The following is a 19,515-nucleotide window of genomic DNA, read 5'->3' as shown; positions in this document are numbered from 1 at the left end:
CTTTATCTAAAGTATTTAACTGTTCCACATCTGCTTCTGTCAGGGCAAAATCATATAGATCGATATTCGATTTAATTCTTTCTGGAGACGAACTTTTGGGAATAATGACAATGCCTAATTGCAGTAAATGGCGCAACAAAACTTGCGCCGTTGTCTTCTTATGTCGTGCAGCAATATCTTGAACAATTTGGTGGTTTAGTAAATCGGGAAATTTATCTACTCTATAGTTATATTTTGTTTGGAAATGTGTCTTTGCAGCTGGAGATCCCAATGGACTGTAACCCGTCACAATAATATTGTGCTTCTTACACAATTCTCGAATTGATTTTTGTTGCATATACGCATGTAATTCTACCTAACAACACATGAAATTCGCTTAGAAATCGTATTAATTTACAATATCGTTGATTGGATATTTATCGTATTTGAATCTATATTAATTTACCTGCAGATTACTTGGCTTTATTTGTGCGTTTTCCCATATAGCTGAAATTTGATCTTCATTAAAATTACTTAAGCCTATAGATCTAGTACGTCCTGACCTAACTTGCTCTTCCATTTCCTGCAAAATAATTTTGCGATATTCTCAAAAATCTCTTTTATATCACAGTATATAATATCCCATCACAATTGATTTTATACCTTCCATACTAAAATAGGATCTGTATTAAAATCAAGTATGTGATTCCCATCCTTGTCAATTGCTGCGGCATCTGTTTCCTGATCTAGTTTAAATGCAAAGGGCATGTGTACGAGGTACATATCTAAATAATCCAATCCAAGCATCTCCAGTGACAGTTTAATGAACTTTTCTACATCACAGGGTCGGTTGCCAAAATGAGGCAACTAAAAGTATTATGATAAAACCTAAGTACATTTGTTTAAAAAAATGCAATTCTAGCGTGATAATTCCTAAATTATTTACCGAATTAAATCTTATATTTACAACAGATTACCTTTGTTGTAATAAAAAGTTCTTCTCTGGTACCACCTTTGTCAAACCATTTTTTTAAAGCTTTGCCAATTGCACTTTCATTATTATAATTTCTTGCTGTGTCGATATGTCTGTAACCACATTCTAGAGCGGTACTTACAGCAGTTTCAATTTCTTCTGGTTTAGCCTGGAGAAAATTATTTTATACTTACTGAGATCCTTCTTGTATATTGTAAATAATTAATAATAATACAATTAATTAATAATATGAGAGATAATCATGTGTAAACCAATAATGTCAAAATATTACTACATACAGAGATTATTTTAAAAACACAATAATATTATATTATTATCAAGACATCTTAACATCTTATTATATTACCTGCCACGTTCCTAGACCTACAGTGGGCATATTATATCCTGACAGCAACTTTACAGAATGCATGCTTAATCCTTGTGTATCAATGTTCTTGTCACTTTTCAACCGTAAATAACACAAATTAGAATTGCAGCGAACGTATTAAAACAGTAATATTATTCAGAAAGATAATTCTATATTAAAGTTTGTAATATTGTACTATTTTTGGAAATTTATGTGAGATAAATAGTACCACTTGGAGAGGGTCACGTTTCTAAAGTTAGAATAGATGCACCTAACGGTCACACGAATCCCTGCACACGTCGTGTGGTTGCAGTCATATATGTTTCAGAGTTGTATTGATTGCAAGGGTTGCGCCGCGGGTAATTGATTTAGGTAAGAAAAGTAATATATATTACCTTGTTAAAGAATGAAATTAAAGGCAGCTTGAATGAATATAACATCTCAAGTTTATACATAAAATAATAAATTAAAAAACAAACGACTGCTTTGACAAATGAATATTGAAAAATGACGATAAAGAAAAAAGATTAGAAAAGTATAAAAGTGTTATCAACTTATGTATTTCTAGATAATATACAACTTAAGCTTACAATCACAATATTTATATTATATATATATGTATCGATACGTATCCTATAGGCTTAGAATATATTTTTGAATCGTTATGTGTCAAAAAAGAAATATCTTTTGGAAGATTCATGTGTATTTCAGATACACATTTTATGTTTATTGTATAACAAATCTTGTATATATAAAGCAAAACATCTGAAAATATATTTTATGGCTTTATAGCTATTCAGCACTGTTATTTCCTTATGGCTTATGGCGTGATGTAGTAGATACGCATTTGATCCATATTACATTATACCTTAAGAATTTATTTCAAATTGTCATAATCACTTGTTTTATTAAACATTATTAATACTTATAAATGTATACTGCGGTACAAAAAATGCTTATGCATCCATTTTTCATAATCTATTAACATATGTTCTAGTACATATTATTCATCACTTGATCAGAATCATTGATCTCTCATTATTATGAAAATAGATTCTTCAGCATATACATTTCATAATATGACTTTATATCAGACTCATGTATCCACTATCTGTTAAACTGTAAAGTATTTCTACAGGCTTTGACTTTTCATTTCGTAATTCCCTCATTCTCTCGCATATTTGTTTGATATATTTTTTATGTCGTGGGTGCCTAAAAATCGATATATTTAAAATTATTAATATGAATGTGCGTCTCACATCGTTCCAATTATTTCTCTAATAAAACGAAAATTCACTACTTACTTGTCTATTACAACTTGGATACTCTTTTGAAAGGTCTGTTCCTCTTCATCGATATCTAAGAAACTGATCATTGTTCTTATGACAGGCACTTCCAAAAAGACACCAAAAATCTCTATAGAAACTTTATGTGATATCCTTTGCAAGTAGGACGACATTTGTGCCAGCATAGTATTCTTAAAACTTCTCCTGCCACTTCCAGATAACTTGTCTTTATCCGAGAGAATAAAATTGATATTGACATTAACCGGATTACTTGGTGTTATCGACACATCATTTCCACTTATTTTACTATCGGATCTGTTTAATATCGACAATGCATTCTCGGACTGCCTCTGTAAATAGTCGACAATGTCATGTATATTAATCTTTCTTTCTTGAAATCTATCTCTCTCCCAAGTTTGCAATCTTAAAGTGCCCTTCTCCCCGTTTCTTAACAATATTATCTGGTTTATAGAGTTCTCTTGGCAATATTCCAATATTTCTTCCATAATACAGAGATCTAATGTCGTGACTTTTAATCCTAACGACCAGATCTCCCGTAACACATCGATCATTTCTTTTTCTCTTCGTCCTTCGCTTCCTTGACTTCCCTCGCAGCAGACAGCCACATCGATACCGCATTTATTTTCACCACCTACATTCTCGCATGCTTCCGTGACAGCAGATACCAATTTGTCTAACGATATGCTAATACCAGCACCGTATTGTTTCGTTTCTTTACTGGCCATTCCAGTACGTTCCAAGACTTTTCTAAATGACATCAACATTTTGTCGTATCGACCACCCGCGGCTATAACATCTTGACCGCCTCGTCTTCGTCTATGCTTTAATTCGCAGGTAATCTGATATATCACACCGCTGTATTGTTGTACGTTATACGTTAATAAAGGTACAACGGTAATAGGCCACTGTAAAATAAGGAGAGAAAATAATCGTAGAGACACAATTCTACAAGCTTACAAATTATACAATTATATTTGTACCTTAACAAAAAGATCAATAATCCATTTTCAGTTATAAAGACTCCAAAATTTGGTTATAAACATCGTCAATTGGAAGTCGAAAAAAATGAATATAGGCCTTTTTCTTTTCAAGGTATTCTATGATATGTATGTATACTTTAACGTTACCTTTACCCCTAAATTTTCTACGTTAGATATTACAGTTTCTATATCTTTCAATCCTTCTTTAGCCAAACCAGCGGCATCTCCTTTCCTTCTGGTTATTGTTCTCAAGACACTGGCGATCTTTGCAACGGAACTCTCCGTTTCGAGTAAATTGAAAAGTGTTTCCATAGCCTGATCAGTGAGACACAAACTGATCAAGTGCGTTTGGACTTGAAATTTGGAGAACTTGCCATCACGGGCGTTCTGTAGTATCGAGTATATATCTTGATATTTATCCTTCTCTACGCCGCAGTACATTAGTACAGCTTGCAACAGTGACGTATGATTCAAACGTACTGTAAGATTACGCTCTTGAACCTGTGGTAATTCATTAAAAATTTCCCATATAATAAAGATCAACTCAGCTTCCGTCATTAAATTGTTGGCTACAGGACTGATGATATCGAAAGCACACTCGTACAATTCTCTCGGATGAAATCCTCGAGCCTGCAATATGATTCGATATAAATCAATCGTTGTATTTCCGATTGTCTCAAATAGTTTTAAGTTTAAATATTGAAAACGCAGACATACTTTCTTATCTCTGAACACACGTTCGATGGCATATCTTCGAATGTGTGAAATATTATTCCATACGATGTATCTGGCGAAGGGTGTGCGAAGATCATGAGGTATAGAAACTACGCTACCAGTGCACGTCATCAATTTAACGCTAGATTCGGTAAAACTACTATGCTGAGCGGATTTAGGCATCAGCAACGGAGTGGTGAGACACAATCCACCGTGTTTCTTAAATATTTCGACGATCTTTCTTTTTATGTTTTCCTGTAGAAACAGTTTTTTCGAGGAAAGGACACTTGACGCTCCCCTAGCAGGTAAATTCATGTCATAAGTAATGTCCACCGCCGGTGTAACTTCTTGCATGAAACACGATGCCACTAAATATTTATATGCTTTACTTTGACTGTTGGATAACGTATGGCGCACCATCTCTTGTAATTCCGTTTCTTCTAATTGAGGTGGTGGTAAGTATTCAGAAGAAAGTAGTTCTTGAGCGGTGGGTCGCTGACTCGGATCATGATTCAGCAGCCAACTGAAAGATATAACGAGTTTTATTATTTTGTATAATTCAGAGAAAAAAATAATGCAACGTTTAATATATCATTTAATGTCGTCAAATTGTGAATTGTCTTACCGTATAATATGAATTTGATGTGGTATATCCGTTTCTACTATGTCAGTAGGAAAAACTATCTCCTTAGAGCGTAAATTCAATAGAATCTTTACACGCTCCATTCCAGTCGTCAATGGTTTGTACGTCATTTCGAAAAAGATAATTCCTAAACTATAGATATCTACCTTTTGATTGTAAATTGCTTTGGCAGTCTTTGCAGAAAGTTCAGGTGCTACATATAAAGCTGTCCCGACTTGTCCAGTAAGAGATCCCTCTACGTCAAAACTTGCCCCTAAAAAGAGATGAAGTAAATTGTAAAATATATGGCTTATACCAATTCGTCACATCTTAATATACAATTCGCTATTAATTACTCATACCTTTTTCAACGAACTGTGATTCTTTATCAGCGTCAATAGTATGAACTAACGTCGATAATATGTTAGTCGTAGCTAGTCCAAAATCTCCTATCTTGACATGATCGTTACTGTCAAGAAATATATTTACAGGCTTCAAATCTCTGTGTATCATGCCCTGCTGGTGAATATGCGCCAACCCTTCTACAATTTCTCGAAATAATCTCCAAACTCGTTCGTCATCTTCGTATAAGCCATTGTCTATGGCAGTCCTTAATGTACTCTTTTCGCAAAATTCCATTTGTATGTACATGAATTGTATTTCTTTCACCGTCGTATCCGCACTAGTGATTTCGGCATCTTTAACATCGTCATTCGAGATGTCGGATTTTGTAGACCTTGGTGAGATACTATCTCTTTCAAATTCTATGCTATCAGAAGATTCGATTCGCAATAAAGTTCGCTTTCTGAAAGACGTGAAATAACAGTTTTTTAGACATTAAACCTAATTGAAATTCCACACATATACAGACATAATTGTCAGGTTTTGCTTATTACTGAGAAAAAGTTTTCTTACAAGAACGTGCAATGTTCCTCGCTATCGGAATCAGTTGAAGAGTCGCTGTTATCATCTTCACTATCAGCCGCATTTGCCAAAGACTCGTACGATATATTCCATTCAACTTCGTGTAACGATGGAGCAAATTTTTCTATTTCCTCACTTCCCAGTTGCTAAAAAGTGAAAGTTGCATATTTTTATAGTAACATATCTGACTATATATTAATCGTAACTAAAGTTTTGATATACCGAAGCTTAATCATAAAATAAAATTTACATTATTTTTTATATAATACTTACTATATCTGTTTTATCCTGTGTGTCAACTATGTCTGTTTTATCCTGTGTAGTAGTAGCAGTAGTTCTATCCGAAGATGTAGTGATTGGTGTAAATCGACTATGTCTGGTGGAATCGTCCAAGGTAGCACTTTCGATCCATGAGTTATAATAACGCACTACATTCTCATGATTCATTCTAGACAGTAATTTTACTTCACGTGTGATTTTTTTATTCAATTGCTTCTTCTTTGGGTTTAATTCTATTCGTTTGATAGCATAAATCCCACCATCTAACTTATTTCTTACTTTTAGAACATCACCAAAAGCTCCTTTTCCCAACCATTTTAATACTTCAAATTCATTCTGTATTCGTGATTGACCACCCATTGATGGTAAATGAAATTGAACATCATTGTCTGGCTCTTCCGGTTCTAAATTGTTTTCCTTCTCATCATGATCTGGTGATGCAGGTGATATACCTCGCTCTAGTGGTATTCTTATGAAACTATGTTGTTGCAATTGCTCCGCGGACCAACGCATTCTCTCGTCGTCAATAAGACATTTTGATATAAAATCTCTTAAGTGAAGCTGAAAAAGAATTATTTAAATTGAAATGTGGATAGTCTTCTTGTAAATGAAAAACTTACCTGCTGAATTACTGTTAAGTCGATTTCATCGCCAGATATGATAGTTCCTTTTAACAACGACAATAGCAATATTCCATATCTATATATGTCTGCCTTTTTACCTCCTCGGCCTTGAATTGTTGGGAAATCATGTTCAGTCTTTGCTAAAGAGTTCGAGTGATACATGTCCGACAGTCTTTTTTCTAAAGAATAATCGGATAATCTTACAACACCCATGCGATCTATATAAACGCTAGTATCGCGTAAATCTTTATGTACTACATTGTTCTCGTGAAGATACTGTAAAGCTTCAAGAACACCGGTTGCTAAATGCCTCAATATGTCGATATCAACTGGAATGTTTTCCATCAAAAAGAACGAGCATGTAGTTCCAACCTACTTTTACAATAATCAACATTAATGAACATAAATATCACTCTTATGGTTGTAGAATATATACATATAGCAGCCATTCCATACATAAATATTTACATACCACAAATTCTTGAAGTATATAAATAACTAAATTGTTGTTGTTCTGTAAATATTTCATATTTAAATAATGTACAAGATTCGGGTGATGTAGTTTGTACAAGTGATTAAGTTCTTGTTCCAAGCTAGCAATTTGCTTCATAGCATGTTGTATATCAATAGTTTCCTGAGTAGAATAATCATTCGCCACTCCGCATTTTAATGTCCATTCTGTGATAGCCAGTAATTCTCCGGTGGTCATATCCACACCAGCATATACTATAGAACCCTTTGCACTGTGACCCAAGCATTTTCCTCGATGCACTTGCCTCTCTCCTTTATTACTGTCAAAATGGAGTAGTTTGGTACCTCTGTGCTCACACAATGACCCTTCAGAACTTTCTGACGTGCTGACGCATCTACGTCTAAAATGATTCTTTCCTCGATCATGTGGAGATGATGGTATTGATCTAAAGACAATGTCAGAGTCTGTGGATCGAACTGTATCTTTCCGATTACGCATTTCAGCTTTCAGAGCCTCCTGACGTTTTTGTATGGCATCTTGTAGTACCTAACATATAAAAAAATGAATATTTATAAAATTATAATCTTATAATAAACTTTATCTCAATAAGATACATGACATAAAAATATCAATCGATACCTGTCTTTCTTTATCTTCTTTTATTTGTTTTTCCTGCATCTCATATTGTATCTTTTCCTGACGTCTCGACACCATTTCTTCATAGAAACTACTGTAACTTGGCTTATTATGTTCATGTAAGTATTTTTGAACATGTTGACTGAATTCAAAAATCATAACTTCACCTTTTAACTTCGTTGCTAAATTTTCTAGCTCTGAGGACAAAATTGCAACTTGTTGATTTGATAATCCTCTACTATTTCGCAATTCAATAGATGGTATTCTGAAATATTATAGGTGATATATATGTCATTAAATATTGGTTTTTTTAAGATGACAAAAATATTTGGATAAGATATGTTCACCATAAAACTTACTCATCTGGATATTTGTCACCACATGTAATATGCAAATCTATCTGTGCATGAATCTGTGCTGGTCCTGACATACCCTTTTGTGGTGTTAAAGTAACAATTATATTTAGAGGTTGCCATTTCTTTTTATTTTTGTTCTTCCGTAAGTCACGCAACTCGTCACCAAAAATAGACTATATCACAAATAATTACAAGAAAAATTTTAAAAGTTTGTAGTATAATATAGTTTTATAGTAAAAATATTTTATAGTTCAGAGGCTACAGATTTAAAGTATATCCTCACATATGCATTATATACATGGTAAACATTATGATACATGTGTATTATACAAACCTTTAAAACTTCTAATTCATTTTGTTGTCGATCTTTACAGGTTTCAATATGAGACATTTTGATGCACTCTATTCATCCATCCTACACAGATTAAGAAATTTTAAATTTCATAGAAAAATCTAATAAATCCCATACTAAACAACATACTTAAGAAAAAGATAAATTCAGTCTATATCCAGTCCAATTATACACATATGACTACATCGTGGTATATTTCGAAATTTTAGTGTCTGGTTTAGTGTTTGGTTTAAAATATTGAATTTATTTATTTAGTTTTATCTCACTTTAATCACCTTTGATTTTTTATCAATAACATTTCAAACATCAAACATACTTGAGTACACACACACTACGACTCAACTTAATGGCCCCATGTGAATGAATTAATAAACAATACATACGCGTGAGCAGGGTTGCCAGGTTTTGGAAGCATCATTGGTTGGAGCATTGATTATTACATTTCGCACGTCACATATACAGACATTTATTTATTTATTCATCTTTTCGCGTTTTTCTAAATTTTTTTTTAGTTTTTTTATTATTTTGCATTTAAGTCATTTAAATAAAATATCTTATTTTAAAGTATATTAATATTATTTTGTGTTACACAGCATTTAATTATTCAATAAACAGCACAAGAAAAGCAGAACATGTATAAGGAGAAAGGGAAAAGGAAGAAAAAGAAAAGTCTTTGTAATTATTGATATTAAGATGAAGTTTTTTGTAATAAAATGGAGCGAACATTTGTAATATAAGGCAGAGGATTTTACAGAGGACGCTACAGTACGAAAGGATTTAATTAGACAAAATATAATGATTGGTTGGACTTAGTAACTCTCTAGGTGAAGCTTCCCACCGGTTGGTTGTGTCCAATTGAGTCCCTGTCTTTCTTGAAGAGAGAGACCCATAATAAATTTAGGGAATAATATTTAGATAAAGAAATTGCATTCTATCTGTTTCTCTTGACCCTCCATTTTCTATGTAGAACAAATTTCTCTCGTCGGTTCTTAACCTGTAATTCAGTTGTAGGTTATAAACGTTAAGGTCATTGTACAATATGTGTCGTAAGTTGTAGCCGTAAGAATTGGTGAATCACAGTCGATTATTACAAAAATAATCGGCTATAATTGGTCAGTTCTTACGGCTTACAACTTGCGACACGTATTGTAAAATGACCTTTAAAGGTCATTCTACAATGAGGTGTAGTATGCAGTAGAGTGCAGTAGGCAAATTGACCAATCACAGTCGATTATTCTTCGATCGTAATGAGAACAATCGATCGTGATTGGTCAATTTGCCTACTGCATACTACCACACCTCATTGTAGAATGACCTTAAAGCGTCATCTACAATGGCAGTAAGCAGTAAGAAGTAAGCGTAAGCGGTAAGAAATAAACCAATCACAGTCGATTATGACAATAAAATGATCAACTGTGGTTGGTCCATTTCTTACTGTTCACGCTTACTTCTTACTGCTTACTGCCATTGTAGATGACGCTTTATATTGGAAGGAAATAACGGGTCTAAATCTAGATGAGATTTTTAGACCCGTTATGGTTTAAAGGTGCACATGTGTGCCTACAAAGTTGCGTTTTATAATTTTTAGCCTTTGTATCCATTTAATATGTCAACGTTATTTGAAGGTGATAATTCAGATTCTGACGAAGATATTAAGATAAATTCGGAATATGCTAAAGATTACAATAATTGGCGTCAGAAGGAAGAACTAAATAAATGTAAGCAGTTGTATAACCTATTCTATCCAATATAAAAGAAAGTATATCTTTATTAAAAGTTATCTTTAATCAAAGTATCTATAAATCTATATTTAAGATAATTTAGAATTAATTCTTTTTATTTTTATATTTGTTTGCAGTAAAAACAAAATATGAAGAGGTTATCACGGAAGACAGCAGCTTGTCTGACGATGATGAAGATGATGAGAATGTATGGTTTATTATTTTATTTCATAATAAGTAATTAAGTAAAGCATCTTATATCTTTATTTTATTGCCTCCCCAAAAGATTTTGGTTATATATAACAAAGGTAATTTTTTAAATTTTTATTAAATTCTCTATAGATTGAAAATCCACAATTTGATAAAGAATTTTACAAAACTTTGGCATATTTGAAGAAAAAAGATCCATGTATATATGATGAAAGTGTCAAGTTCTTTGACACAATTGATGAATCTGAATGCATTGGACCAAAAAACAAGAAAGAAAAAAAATCAAAGAAAAAAAAAGCTGTCTTTTTACGTGACTATGAACGTAAAATTATAATGGAAGGACATGGGCAGTTTAGTAGTAGTGAAAATGAAGATAATACAAAGGAGAATGATAAAATTAAAATTTCAACTTATATGGAGGAACAACAAGAAATGAAAAATGATTTCAAACATGCCCTAAAAGAAGATACAGATGAAGATACTGATTTTCTGAAACCAAAGCAAAAGACAGAAGATGATAATCAGGAGGTATTTCTAATTATATTTTTCCATTATTTTATTACTTATTGAACTAATTTATTCTTAGATACTGTATATTGTAACAATGTCATTGCTTTATTTTCATTCAGGAAGAGAACTCGTACAAGAAGTGGCTAAAAGGTCAACAGTTAGAAATTGATCCTCAAAAACAAGAAGAACTTAAATCATTGCGTGATTTCTGGACAAATCCTGATTTAGATCCAAATGAAAAATTTTTGAGAGATTATATTTTAAATAACAAATATATGGATAAGGAATCTTCCGATACAGAACTAGATTATGATCAAATTGCTCACGACAGTGATAAGAATTTATCAGAGGATGAAATGAATATTAAAAAACAGGAGGAATTTGAACACAAATACAATTTTAGATTTGAAGAGCCTGATCAGGAATTTATTAAGAGGTACAATTTATATTATCCGACGAGTACCTTTTGAATGTTTGCAATACAACCTTTTTTTAATCCATCAAATTTATGTCATGCTAAGGTATCCACGAACTATGGAAAATACAATGCGAAAAAAAGATACGCGCAGAGCGCAAAAGAGAGCAGAAGTCAGGCAAAGGAAAGAGGAAGAAAAACGGCAAAAGGTAGAAGAATTGAAACAACTAAAAGCACTGAAAAGAAAAGAGATGGAAGAAAAGATAGAGAAGCTGAAAGAAATCACAGGTAATGATTCTTCGAATTCCTAACATTTGTAGAATTCGTGTCAAACTGTGTAACAGTTCATTTGTCTAACGTTATATTTGTACTAATTGCAGGGAACAATGATATACGTTTCGATAGCGTTGATTTCGATGCCGATTTCGATCCGAATGAATACGACAGAAAGATGAAAGAAATTTTTAACGAAGAATATTATGCTGGTGCTGAAGGTGATGTGAAACCAGAATTTCCAGATATTGACGAGGAGTTGGATATTGAGGGTACATGGGATGACTATGATCCGAGTGCATATGAAATTGACATAGAAAATACGCCACACGAAGAACCTTATTGTGAAGACGCAGATTTTAATGTATGATATACGCAAACACGCAAAAATTAAAATAATTGTTAATTATTCTAATTTTTTTAAATTGTTATTTCTATCGCATTATTCTTACAATGGCTAATTCTTTGGTTAACATTGAGCAATTTGTTTTCGAACTAATTCATTAATCTCGATATATTTTGTATGGAATTAATATATCCATCGCATCTTCTAATTACAGATGGATGCTGATTACGACGGGTCTCAAAATTTGCAATCAGAACTTATAAAGAGCATCAGAAAGCGAAAAAAGAAAAGGGGCTCTAAGTTTGCTGCGCTTATAGCGAAAGAAAAACCAAAATTTGATCCAAAACAGTTCCCTTCATATGAAGAATATTTTGACCAATATTACTCAATGGACTATGAAGATATGATCGGAGATTTGCCTTGCAGATTTAAGTATAGAAAAGTAGTACCGAACGACTATGGGCTAAGTGTTCCAGAGGTAAAGATTATTTTTACATTTTATCGTTATTATTGAATTATAAATCCAAGAAAAAGGTATAATTTAAAAAATTTAAATTAATATATTTACATCTTTAAAGATCCTAATGGCCGATGATAAGGAGTTAAATAAATGGTGTTCTTTAAAACGAGCTCTTCAACATAAATCTGAGGACTTAGAAATGCAAGAGATTCGATCGTATAAACAAAAGGCGTCGAATGAAATGCTTAAACGGAAAATTCTCAGCAGCTTGTTCACGTAAGTTTTTCCACAGAGATTAAAAAGGAAATTGTTTTTTAAAAATATATTAAGTTCATTTTTTCATAGCTACACTATTTAAATTATCTTGCGATTTTTCCGTTTCTTTTTCTTTTCCACCACAGTATTAAATATACTTATGGCATTTTAAGCATAAACAATATAACTTTGTATAATACTGATTTGTATTCTTCTTGGTATAGTGAATCAGAAAAACAAGAAGATGAACATGTGGATGATCAAACGAGCGATAACACTGGCGGTAAGAAGCGTAGACGAAAGAAGAAAACTAAAAACAATGTGGATTCTACTAACACCAACACCATTCTTGAAGAAAAGATTATAAAAATCATTGAAAATAATACACAAAATAATTCTCATAATATTAAGAATGACATAGAACAAGATAAAGATACGCAACAGAAAAGTATAGCAAGTAAAAATAAGCATAAACGGAAAAATAAATTAAGAGTCGACGATGATGATCCGAAGCCGAAGAAGATAAAAACGGATAATGTAAAGAAAGAAAGATCGCAAGTAAATAAGAAGATAGAAGAGAATAACGAAGGAACAGTACCTGCTGATAAAACCGCGGTTATACAGACAAAAAGGAACAAAATGAAGGAAAAGAGAAACCTGCAATTGAATAAAGCAAAAAGCAACAAGCGCAAATCAAATAGTGATAGCATCGATCCGATGATGTCCTTGAACGCAGAACGATTAAAAACGTACGGCATAAATGCTAAGAAGTTTAAAAACAAATTAAAGTATGGCAAAAAGAAATTCTGAACGTTATAATCTCTTGTACATTTTTATAAATATATAATTCTTCACAAGACTCTTATAAGATTAGTTTTCCTATGTATAATCCTAATAATTCTATGCTTCTATCTATGGCAAAAAGTTAGGTGGAGCCATTGTACACTGTTAATACTTGTAACATCCAATTCAACATTAGGATGAATTTATTGTACTGTTGAACGCGATAACTTAATATGTAATGTGTTATTAAGAATGGAAGTTGGAGATTAAATAAACGGTATAATTTACTGTTACAATATACATTTATGTTACAATATAATTTACTGTTACAATATATATATTTTTTTAGAGAAACACTAACAAATGTGACTATAATTATGTACATAGATATATTTTGTGTGGTAAATATGCACATATTTTTGTAATAGAATTCTTCTGATTTCATAATTTTTATTTATTTAATAGAAGAAATTTACAAATGATGAACTATAAGTGTATGTACAAATACAATGGATAAAGTTCTAATATATTGTGATAAATTGTTAACAGATATGAAAATACACGGAATTTTATTTGACCTTACGAATCATCATCTCATATAATACAGGTTTTTGAAAACATCTTTTATCTAGTAGAACAATACGATCATTTATTTTAAAAAATATATCTGACAAATGTTCAAAATCCTTAAACATGGGTATAATAGTGCCTTCACCAAATATTTCTATTTGTTTTTTACCCAGTATATTACTTACAAATATAGCTTTGTACAATTTTTGTGAACAATTATGATAAATTCTGAAAGGAAACATTTGACTCCCTAATATCAGTACGATAGATAGGAACATACCACTAATTATCATAAATATTCTATCAGTTTCAGTACTAAGCTTTTCTTTACTGAAACTTGTTTCTACTTCTTTGTCTGACACTAATGGATTTTTGATAATTATATATCCCACAATATATATTACAAAGCAAACACCAAACCATCCAGTATAATATGTAATACTAATTAACTGAGGTATACGGTTATATTCTCTATATATTAGCTTATAATCATCACTTATATTATCTTTTAGCTTAAATCTCTTCTCTGTCAGGCGATCTGATTTAATGGAAGAAAAATATCTAGAATTCTTTATACATATGTGTTTAGCAACAGGACTCAAGATAATATTCCTGTAGTAAGTAGTTCGATATAAAACAGGTGTCTTGCTCAGGATATATGCCATTCTAGTGTATTTATAATTCTGTAACAAAATGAAATAAAATTGACTTGTTCAAAATGAAATAAGAAAAAGATCCATATACATAACATAATATATACATAAACACGATATAAATATTTGATATTAATTGAAAATAATTGTTTTTATCAACATTGTCATGTGTATGTGTGTGTGTAGCTTCTATATAATGCTTTGAAGTCTCGCAAAATATTTGTAAATTTTTTTAGATTTTCATAAATTTCATTAGAAAAATACTATGACATATCCAACATATTTTAATGATCAGCAGATATTATATTAAATAATGTTATATTCAATAAAATAACAATTTACAAGAGAGAAATTTAAATTTATAAGCAATATATATTTTTTTCTTCCAATATAGTGATTAGATTAGATCACCATGCCTTCAGTTCGAGGTATATAGCACAGAAACTCTACTCTTGTATTTCTGTAAAATAAATTATACAACACTGTATATACTATTTCACCTGTTATTAATTCTTATCTACGTCTATCCTCTTATATTCCTCATAACATAACAATTAATCTTAAAAATCTCTGTCCTTATCTTATTAAGCAATATATTCTGTACAGAAAGGTTAGGGTATTCAATTCGATAAATAATTAACCAGTAATCGTGAATGAAACAAGATCGTAAGATATTTGAGTACCTATCTATATATTTTGTTTGGGGATGCAGAGTTTTCCAAGCTTAATTTACGCACTTGTATGTAATACAATCTTTTTTCACTAAGTTATTCTATACTCAATACTGTAAGATACAGCCGAGGGAGGACAGCACCAGTCTATTCCGGGAGGAGCCACGGGAGAAAGACCGGTCCTAGGAGATCAGACTCGTCGGATGGAGAAGAGGGTAAAAGGAGACGCACAGAGAAAGACGGGGCTTTTTGCCTTTGGCTTTTTAGCTTTAGCCTTTTGCCGATTAATGTCGAGACGAATAATAGAAATTAGAGTCAAGTCGAAGGAAGAGTCGTAGAGCGTTAAGCTTTTGTAAAGAGATATATTTAATATAAGCTGCGGTGTCGGTTACTATTGTATTATTGTTTATTTAAAATATACATACTTATATTCTTGTTCATAATAAGAAGAGTTCACATTAATCGCTCGGAACCTAAACATCCTGAACATCCCTCTCTTATAAAGGAAGAGGATCAAGAAGAGGAGAGACAGAAAGATAACAGAATAGAGAAATAGAGGATCTCTCTTTTTAAATCTTACAATACAGGCAAGAGCACAGGCTTTTGCATGACATATAATACGTGACACATAAGACAATAAACCAACTAGTTTTCTTCATTTCCCTCCTCAGGACAGAAATGAAGAACTCTGATTAGTTGATTATCTTATGCGTTATGTATTATGCGTTATGCAGAAGTCTGTGCTATCGCATATAGGGCCGTTAATATCTCTGCTTCTAATAGGAATTGAGAGTCGAGATTTAAGGAGAGAATAAGGTTGATACAGGACTATATTGTGGCAAAAAACAGGCCTATAACTCAAGCCGTTTAGGAGACATCGAAGGTTAAAGTTTTCCAAATTGTACCGTTGATATCTCCGCTCCTACTGGAAACTGACAGTCGAAATTTATGGTGAGAATAGAGTTGATACAGGACTATATTTTGGCAAAAAAAAAACAGGCCTGTATCTCTAGCCGTTTAGGAGATATCGAAGTTTAAAGTTTTCCAACTTGTACCGTTGATATCTCCGCTTCTACTGAGAGTTGAGAGTTGAGAGTCGAAATTTATGATGAGTTGTAGGGCTTTTACAGGACTATATTTTGGTGAAAAAAACAGGCCTGTATCTCTAGCCGTTTAGGAAATATCGAAGGTTAAAGTTTTCCAACTTGTACCGTTGATATCTCCGCTTCTATTGGAAGTTGAGAGTAGAAATTTACGGCAGGTTGTAGGGTTTTTACAGTTCTATATTTTGGTGAAAAAAACAGGCTTGTATCTCTAGCCGTTTAGGAGATATCGAAGGTTAATGTTTTCCAACTTATACCGTTGATATCTCCGCTTCTACTGGGAGTTGAGAGTAGAAATTTATGGTGGGTTGTAGGGTTTTTACAGCTCTATATTTTGGTGCAAAAAACAGTCCTGTATCTGTAGCCGTCTAGGAGATATCGAAGGTTAAAGTTTTCCAACTTGTACCGTTGATATCTTCGCTTCTACTGGGAGTGGAGAGTAGAAATTTATGGTGGGTTGTAGGGTTTTTACAGCTCTATATTTTGGTGAAAAAAACAGGCCTGTATCTCCAGCCGTTTAGGAGATATCGAAGGTTAAAATTTTCCAAACTGTACCGTTGATATCTCCGTTTCTACTGGAAGTTGAGAGTAGAAAGTTATGGTGGGTTGTAGGGTTTTTACAGCGCTATATTTTGGTGAAAAAAAACAGGCCTGTATCTCCAGCCGTTTAGGAGATATCGAAGATTAAAATTTTCCAACTTGTTCCGTTAATATATCTGCTTCTACTGGGAATTTACAGTCGAAATTTATGGTGAGAATTGGGTTTTTACAGGACTATATTTTCGCAAAAAAAAAGCCTGCATCTTGAGCCGTTTAGGTGATACCGAATGTTACATATTTAAATTTAAATTTAATTTAGTTTAATTTTTAATTTTAATGTTCATATCTTCGCTTCTACTGGGAGTTAAATGTCGAGATTTATGGTGAGAATAAGGCTGATATAGGACTATATTGTGTCAAGAGCGCTTTCCTATGTTTTGAGCCGTTTCCGCGAAGAAACTGATCTGTGGACGTTCGCAGCCGCGGTGGAATTTGACGCTCGCGTTCGCACGGGCCTAACGTTCTACTTGCGAAGGAACGCCATCGTCCCTCTTTTCACAACGGTGTCGGATAATTAGTTCCTTTCTTCCTTATTTTCCGCGACGACGATACTGCGACGGGACCCTAACGAGGCAAGTTCGCTTATAACTAGCGTTTATCTCAAGAGCGCTTCTCGGGAATATTCCGTTCGAAGGGTTAGTCCGCGATAAAAAGTTTCCTGCGATCGGAGACCGCTGTGGTTTAAAGTTAAATTGCAGCAAGAATATTGTTATCGGACAGCTCTGAGACGGGCTGCTGACATCCATCTGTGACATTTACCGCGCACTTTTGCGATTACCGGTAAATTAAATTTTCTCGATTGCTCGCGCGATTTCAAATGGCCATAATATGGCGATAATACATGGCAATATATGGCAATATATGGCAATAATATATAGCAATAATATACGGCAACAATATATGGCAACAATATATGGCGATAATATATAGCCATAATATATGGCAATAATTCATGGAATATATTTTTCGTTATAAAAGTCAATGCAAATTTGCGGCATGCACAATGTAATAATAAAAGAGCTCTCTGTGAGCATTGAGTCAAACGCTCACCGATGATGATATTGATGTCCCGTTACATCCAACCAGATCCACCAATGTTCGTCCATGTCCGCTGCCGCTCTCCATGTCGCGCAGCATCCATCTTGTAGCGCGTCCCACGCGTTGATTGCTACACTTTCGCGACGCGGTCGATATTTGTATTAGAGCGGCGATATTTGCGTCAATTAACGAACGTTTTACGTCGACATCGATGGAAATTTTTAACGCGCTGCGAAACGGACTCTATAAATTCGATCGGCAAGGAGCAAAAACCGTGTGAAAATTTATCGACTCGTCAAACGGATTTTTACGGCGCTTTTCGCGATCGCATCTGAAAAGTCGCGAAAATGCGGGAGTATCGATATCTAAGAGTGAAATATTCGCGAATGCACGCGAGGAAAGATTAGACAATCAGAAACCTGTCGCCCCAAGGGAGCTCAAAGAGAGAGAAGCGGGGCAAAGTTTTCACGCATGATAGTTCCGTCACGACGAAACTTACGTTCGCGATACTTTAGCGAAATGAGAATTTAAGCCTTCTTTGTTGCAGCGCGGGTAAAAACGCGTATTTTGATAACCGCGGTCGCGATATTCAAAGGCACGCGAGCGAGGATACCTCAAGCTCGGCGTGCGCTGGCGCAATCTCTGCGCGCATTATACGCTACTCGAGACAATAGGGATCGTGATGAATGGAAAATATTGCCAAATAATTCTACAGCCTGTTTTGCAAATAAAAGAAAAGTAGCCAACGGTATCGGCATTTATGCGTATGAATATATTTTACACGGACAATTGAATATTGTCAAATAATTAAATCGTTAAATAATTCTGCGGCTCGCTTGAAAAATAAAAATAAAGCAGCTGATGACGATATCGCGTTTGTACATATGAATATCTCTTATTCAGATGACTGAACATCAAAAGAGAATCATTCAGTATTTTAAATCTCGTACATAACGCAGGCTATCGATCAAGTAATCCCCTGATTGTTTCGAGCAATGTATTTTATTCAACGTCACAAATACACACATGCAAGAATCTATTTGCAATTCGCATTGACTCGAACGATATTTTTTAGTCCCACATCCGTCATGCAGAATTTTGTTTCTCTTTTTATTTTGACTCACCGAAACGACTTGCAGTCAGAGCCGGCCGCGTTCCGCTTCAACTCTGTAACAAAAAATTCACATTTGCTCATCAGATTGGACCAACGAGTGCGGGCGAGTAAAAGAGTAGTTTACCCTCTGCGATCGTAATTCAAGTCGAGCCAGAAATTATATCCCAGCTCTAGATCGCCAAGGGTCAAACAGAAGACTACAGTAAACT

At 33.4% G+C, this 19,515-nt stretch overlaps 4 protein-coding genes across 9 annotated transcripts; 1 reads left to right on the top strand and 3 right to left on the bottom strand.

The window, feature by feature from the left end:
* Positions 1 to 636: 636 nt before the first annotated feature.
* LOC112589901 (D/L-glyceraldehyde reductase-like) lies at positions 637 to 1,382 on the bottom strand. Its single transcript, XM_025304787.1, has 3 exons — positions 1,320 to 1,382; positions 957 to 1,121; positions 637 to 846 (listed from the first exon to the last, which is right to left on the bottom strand). The coding sequence occupies exons 1-3, from the start codon at positions 1,380 to 1,382 to the stop codon at positions 637 to 639; spliced, it is 438 nt and encodes a 145-aa protein (XP_025160572.1).
* Positions 1,383 to 1,857: 475 nt separating this feature from the next.
* On the bottom strand, positions 1,858 to 9,096 carry Gcn2 (eukaryotic translation initiation factor 2 alpha kinase Gcn2). Of its 3 annotated transcripts, none has more exons than XM_011148208.3 (14): positions 8,860 to 9,096; positions 8,567 to 8,647; positions 8,236 to 8,405; positions 7,880 to 8,141; positions 7,241 to 7,786; positions 6,766 to 7,140; positions 6,140 to 6,706; positions 5,858 to 6,012; positions 5,305 to 5,747; positions 4,946 to 5,216; positions 4,324 to 4,843; positions 3,754 to 4,236; positions 2,624 to 3,531; positions 1,858 to 2,531 (listed from the first exon to the last, which is right to left on the bottom strand). In XM_011148208.3, exons 2-14 carry the CDS (start codon positions 8,621 to 8,623, stop codon positions 2,405 to 2,407), a joined length of 4,884 nt encoding a protein of 1,627 aa, XP_011146510.1. In that variant the 5' UTR covers positions 8,624 to 8,647; positions 8,860 to 9,096; the 3' UTR covers positions 1,858 to 2,404. The 3 variants fall into 3 exon arrangements, with proteins under 3 accessions (XP_011146510.1, XP_011146509.1, XP_011146511.1); XM_011148207.3 differs by having other exon boundaries at positions 8,968 to 9,096; XM_011148209.3 differs by lacking the exon at positions 8,860 to 9,096 and adding an exon at positions 8,714 to 8,848.
* Positions 9,097 to 10,122: 1,026 nt separating this feature from the next.
* LOC105187415 (protein KRI1 homolog) lies at positions 10,123 to 13,851 on the top strand. Its single transcript, XM_011148206.3, has 9 exons — positions 10,123 to 10,302; positions 10,443 to 10,513; positions 10,648 to 11,043; positions 11,145 to 11,461; positions 11,547 to 11,728; positions 11,821 to 12,077; positions 12,274 to 12,537; positions 12,638 to 12,795; positions 12,999 to 13,851. Exons 1-9 carry the CDS (start codon positions 10,191 to 10,193, stop codon positions 13,582 to 13,584), a joined length of 2,343 nt encoding a protein of 780 aa, XP_011146508.1. The 5' UTR covers positions 10,123 to 10,190; the 3' UTR covers positions 13,585 to 13,851.
* A 258-nt stretch (positions 13,852 to 14,109) lies between these two features.
* Positions 14,110 to 18,291, bottom strand: LOC105187492 (uncharacterized). 4 transcript variants are annotated; one of them, XM_011148308.3, is made up of 3 exons: positions 15,464 to 16,022; positions 15,197 to 15,240; positions 14,110 to 14,810 (listed from the first exon to the last, which is right to left on the bottom strand). In XM_011148308.3, exon 3 carries the CDS (start codon positions 14,790 to 14,792, stop codon positions 14,127 to 14,129), a length of 666 nt encoding a protein of 221 aa, XP_011146610.1. In that variant the 5' UTR covers positions 14,793 to 14,810; positions 15,197 to 15,240; positions 15,464 to 16,022; the 3' UTR covers positions 14,110 to 14,126. The 4 variants fall into 4 exon arrangements, with proteins under 4 accessions (XP_011146610.1, XP_025160608.1, XP_019698887.1 ...); XM_025304823.1 differs by lacking the exons at positions 15,197 to 15,240; positions 15,464 to 16,022 and adding an exon at positions 18,205 to 18,291; XM_019843328.2 differs by lacking the exon at positions 15,197 to 15,240 and having other exon boundaries at positions 15,464 to 16,021.
* Between the last annotated feature and the right edge of the window lie 1,224 nt (positions 18,292 to 19,515).

Source organism: Harpegnathos saltator, unplaced genomic scaffold, assembly GCF_003227715.2.
Source record: "Harpegnathos saltator strain DR-91 unplaced genomic scaffold, Hsal_v8.6 scaffold650, whole genome shotgun sequence".
Taxonomy (NCBI): Eukaryota; Metazoa; Arthropoda; class Insecta; order Hymenoptera; family Formicidae; genus Harpegnathos; species Harpegnathos saltator.
Note: the sequence above shows the minus strand (reverse complement) of the source record. Positions and strands in the feature narration are given on the sequence as shown.